A 4,946-nucleotide genomic window follows, 5' to 3' on the forward strand; every position below is an offset into this window, starting at 1 on the left:
GAAAGGGTCAGGAAACAGTATATTCCTTCCCTCTTGACAAGGTAGGAAAGATCAGAGCATATCTGCATCCCTCAGATCTTCAGCTGCTTTTGCTTACAGCTAAACCTCTGAATGGAAAGAGCCATAGGCCAAATTTTCAAGACTGATGTTGTGTTAGCCACCAGATTCCAGCAAGTCTACCTAGCACTTGGCAGTTGTTTGGGAAGAGTCAACACATGTATTTTTAGCAGAGCGTGAGAGAATCAGCTATTTATGAAAATTAAAATATATATTTAGTAAGTAGCCAATCTAATTTTCTTTTTTCCCTGAGTTTTAAAATAAGCTTATTAAAGAATGTTATTAGGTAGGCATCGATGTTTGATTAGTTATTTTTAAAAAGTTCTGTTTCTCCATGCTGTTTAATAAAGGTAATATAAGGAGCTAGAGAGATAAGCTTCTTTCTATTGAATTCTCTGATAGTATAGCACAATGCAGTCATTTCTGCAAAAAGTCTCTTCTATGTTTCTTTTTTAAAAAACAATGAATAATAACAGAGGTTGGCATAACAAAGCCATTTTTCTATTCATTCTGTAGTATTGGAGCCAGTATTTTTACCATCACAGGCTACAATTTTCACTTTATCTATTTTAATAAGTTCTGTCACCTCTCTGCATTCAACATCATTCAATACAAAAATTCACACATCATCGCAGAATCTGTAAGTGTTTAGAGAGCCCCTGAAGTTGACTGACCCTCTGAGCCGATGCTGAATTTATAGCCTTATCAAACTGAAGCAGAACTTGAAGGGCAAATTGGGGATGATATGTTGAGGCTATACGAGCTCGTCAAGGCTATCCTGAAGACTATTTCCCAAAGTGGTATTTCTATATGACTGATATGGCTCAGGCGGAAAAAAATTGTTTTTCTTATTCAGTTTTGCATTGATATCCTGTGAGTAAAGTGCTTCCCACTGCAGAGCAGACAGAAACAACACAGCCAGGAGCCCAGCCAGGAGGTACCTACTCCCCCTCCCCCACCTCTTCTGCCGCTCTCGGAAACCGTAGAGCTTGGCCATCGACCTCTCGAATTTTCTACGTGGCAAAAATCAATATTATGAACTTAACTTGGTCTCATAATTTTGGAATCTTGTTGGTTTTTTCCCTCTATCTTAAACACGTTTTTCCTCCAAATGAGAGTAGCTTTATTTAATTTTTTGCTTATAAGACCAACCCATGCTGAGGAGAGTAAATGAAATAAAACTGAAAAAAATATTTAGAAGAAAATAAAATCTCTATTTCAAATACCTGCTTCCTTATCTGACAAACCACTCTGTATCGATTATGCAAAGGTCCAGAGGACAGGAGAAATGAGCATCAATGGCTGAGTGGAGTAGATTCAAGGACTGGGTGCTCTGAGATAAAAAGGAAAAGAAAAAATTCCTCAGAGATAGGCCAATGGCGAGTAGCCCTAGGAGAGGATGCAGTCCCTCCCTGATAAAACAGAACATTTACCACAAGGAGAAGGAGCCACAGTTGACCTCTGGGATTAGCAAAGACCAAAATGAGTGACAGAGCCTCAAGCAGTGAGGGGAGGAGACCAAAGCGGGCCGAGGCGGAAGGGGGCTAGTTAAGGGAAAGCAGTGGGCTGGCTCCTGACGCACTTTCTCCTGCAGGGAGGAGAACTAGGGACCCGAGCCCACTGGTGACGTTTTCCTCACGTGATCAGGAGCCGACGGGTGCAGCAGTCCCTCTCCTCCAGGTACCTGCTCCCTATTTCCGTGGAGGAAGATAGATTTCAGACAGGGACAGAGGGGCAACTTCCCTCTAGCTCTGCAGGTCTGTACACGGCGGGGCGGGGGAACCCTGGGGCCGGGGTGGTAAGGGACAGAGGCTACAGAGGATCTGGTGTTCTTTCCAGATGCCACCTCCTTCTCATCCCCATTCATTTTGGCGCAGAAAATTGAGTGAATGCTGGGGGAGAGGTCAGGGTACTATCTCTTATTTCTCTGGATAAGTTCAGGCTTATGGCAGAAAGAAATGTGAGGAGAAGGAAGCATCTCCCTGGGAATGCTAGAAATCCACCGCAGCTCGTGAGCCCCTGAGATGGGGGTGGCAGAGGGCAAAGACCAGAATGGGTCCAGGACTGAATTCTTTCTGTCCCTCCCCCGATGGCCATCGTTTGATGCAAGAAATAGAGGGCTTGGTGGAAGGAGGTGGAGAGGGGCCAAGGATTGGAATGAGTACCAGTTCCAATCTCCTAGGAGGCAGGATAACTGGATTATGTCTGTTGGAGGGCTGAAGTGGAGGGGGGAGGATGGTGAGGAAATGGCCTTATCCCTGCAGAGGGGCTGGAGGACGGCACAGCCTGAGATCCCGGGATGAGGGTGGGCAGACCCTGCAAATGGGCCAGGACTAGGCCCTCTGTATCTCTTCTCCTTGTTCTATACATTTTGGAACCAGAAATGGTGGGCTGCAGGGGTGAGGGACAGAGGTCGTCTGGAGACCAGCTCCCTATTGCGGAGGAATGGTTTCTGAACTAGGGGGGATTGAGAGGAGGAAACATAGACCAAAATTTTTACTGAGTTTGGAAATAATTTGTCTCTTGCATTGCAGAAAAACATGTATGTGAAGAGGGAAGGGGTGGCAAGAATGCTCTGGACATTTCTGCCCTGCCCCTGATTCTATCATTACCTTTTTTCAGAGAAATGACAGGCTTTGTGTTATCTGGGCACCCTGGGGTAGGGAATTTGGAAGGCAGAGACCTGAGCCCAGCAGGATCTGCCTTCTGAACATTACTGTCCTGAACCTCACTCATTTTAGTGCAATAAAAAGTGAGAGAAACATTTAGGAGGAGAATTCAGAAACACAGAAACACTTTGAAAATAGTCTTTCTCTGCCATTGCCCATTGGTAGAAAAATAGAAGCTGTTAGGGAGGGGCTGTAGAGGGAGATCAGAGATGCAAGGAAAACGTCAAGGGGTGGCAGGACTTGGGAAAGTTTTGACAACTAGAGTACAAAAAGAGTCAGTGTCCTTGGCCCTCATTCACCATCTGTCTTCTTTGTCTCTCTACAGGTCTTCAGGTCTGTGGTTATAAGCCCCAACTCAGACAAGAAAAGGAAAGATCTGCAGGATCAGTGAGGTCAGTGGGAGAGGGCAACAGTCCCAGAACCCCTGGGAGTAAGAGTGACATAAGCCTGAGCAGAAGTTGGGGAGGCCGCTACCTACCATCCCTCTTCCTAGCCTTCTTATTGCAGTCTCAGAATACATGGCTTCTGTCAGGACCCTATGGGAACATGGTGCTTTATGGCTGATGAGGATAAGGCAGGGGAAACAAGGAAGTGAGAGTTGGAAGTGTGGCATCTGTGAAGCCCCTTGAAATCTGAGAACTAATCATTGTTTTGCTGTGTCTGTAGTTTTATAAGTCTTATAATTGCGGGCAAGGAAGAAAGAAAAAAGAAACCAGCCAGGATTCTTGTATGTCAGTGTAAGTTCGGACTACCCAGCTAAAATTGTTATGGACATAGCCAAGGCCAGAGTAAAGTTCAGGGACAAATCTTCTCTTACACACTTCTCAGTACACCTCACTTAAATGTAGGGAGACACACTTGTAAAAGTTTCTGCAAGGTGGGCTCATGCAAACATTTATGATGAAGTGGGAAGGAAATGAAAAAATGTATGGGTGGGAGTGCACCTGGAAGTTAGGATAGAGTGACAAAAGATCATAAAGGCAAGTACTATCAGGACCTGTATTCCAACACTTAAGTTCTCAGTCTCCTTTTTCTCCTTTTTGTCTCCTAAGACAGGCAAAGGACGGGACATCTCAACATGGAAAAACTCTACAATGAAAAGGAAGGAAAGCTGGAAAATGAGGAAAAACCAGAAGATGAAGTAGATACAGAAGATGAAAGAAAGTCAGATGAGGAAGAAAAGCCAGGAGTGGAGAGGAAACCAAAACACAAAGGAAAGCTCCAGGACGAGGGACAGCCAAATGATGAGAGGACACAAGAAAAGCAGGGCAAGTCTGAAGATGAGGGAAAAGCACGCGGTGGGGGAAAGCCAGAACCCCAGGCAAAGACAAAGAGCGAGCCGCGGGCTGCTGAAAAGCACCAGGCTGAAGATTATGTGCCCCGGAAAGCAAAGCGAAAAACAGACAGGGAGACAGATGATTCCCCCAAGGACTATCAGGAGGACTTACAGGAAAGGCATTTGAGCAGTGAGGAGATGATGAGAGAGTGTGGAGATGTGTCAAGGGCTCAGGAAGAGTTAAGGAAAAAACAGAAAATGGGTGGTTTTCATTGGATGCAAAGAGAGGTACAGGATCCATTTGCCCCAAAGGGCCAACGGAGTGTCAGGGGAGTGAAGGGCGGAGGTAGGGGACAGAAGGACTTAGAAGACATTCCTTATGTTTAATGCCTTTGACCTTTAAACAATATTTAACAATATTTCTCTGCTGAGAATATTGTTAACCCTGCTTTCCCTGGTAGGCATTTGCCAGGCTATGTGCTTTGACCTTATGCTGATACTTTGCTTTAGGTGTTACTCTTGTCACCAGCAGCCTTTTGATTCAACTACAGCACTCTGTCTTTCAGCAGGGTATTTTCACCCATGTGCATGGAAGAAATGTTCATTATACATTGTAAAATAATAATAAAACAAGCAGTTTTCAGAACCACATATACAGCATAAAACTTATTTTGAAAAAAAAAAAAAGTTATGTAATGTATCCATGCACAGGGAAAACTATGAAACTGAGTAGACCAAAAGAGAAATAATGGTTTTCTCTGTGTGGTTACAGTGGAGGAAATGATTCTTTCTCTCATTTGTACACTTTTCCTTAAAAAATGCATTGCTTTTGCCATAAAATAAATAATAGATTTTTAAAAGTAGGAAAATAAATACGAAGCAATCAAAGTAACTCTTCAGCGAGTTTATGAAGGCAATGGAGACACTTCAAATTCTTATTGTAA

General features: G+C 44.0%; 1 protein-coding gene and 1 pseudogene across 2 annotated transcripts; one reads left to right on the forward strand and one right to left on the reverse strand.

Annotated features, from left to right (window-relative positions):
- Positions 1 to 526: 526 nt before the first annotated feature.
- On the reverse strand, positions 527 to 1,054 carry LOC120594454 (transcription initiation factor IIA subunit 2-like; annotated as a pseudogene).
- A 674-nt stretch (positions 1,055 to 1,728) lies between these two features.
- LOC120594259 (transcription elongation factor A protein-like 3) lies at positions 1,729 to 4,560 on the forward strand. 2 transcript variants are annotated; one of them, XM_039852277.1, is made up of 3 exons: positions 1,729 to 1,814; positions 3,052 to 3,118; positions 3,779 to 4,560. In XM_039852277.1, the coding sequence occupies exon 3, from the start codon at positions 3,805 to 3,807 to the stop codon at positions 4,387 to 4,389; it is 585 nt and encodes a 194-aa protein (XP_039708211.1). In that variant the 5' UTR covers positions 1,729 to 1,814; positions 3,052 to 3,118; positions 3,779 to 3,804; the 3' UTR covers positions 4,390 to 4,560. The 2 variants fall into 2 exon arrangements, with proteins under 2 accessions (XP_039708211.1, XP_039708204.1); XM_039852270.1 differs by having other exon boundaries at positions 1,735 to 1,814; positions 3,783 to 4,560.
- The last annotated feature ends 386 nt before the right edge of the window (positions 4,561 to 4,946 follow it).

Source organism: Pteropus medius, unplaced genomic scaffold, assembly GCF_902729225.1.
Source record: "Pteropus medius unplaced genomic scaffold, Ma_sr-lr_union100, whole genome shotgun sequence".
In the NCBI taxonomy this organism is placed as follows: domain Eukaryota; kingdom Metazoa; phylum Chordata; class Mammalia; order Chiroptera; family Pteropodidae; genus Pteropus; species Pteropus medius.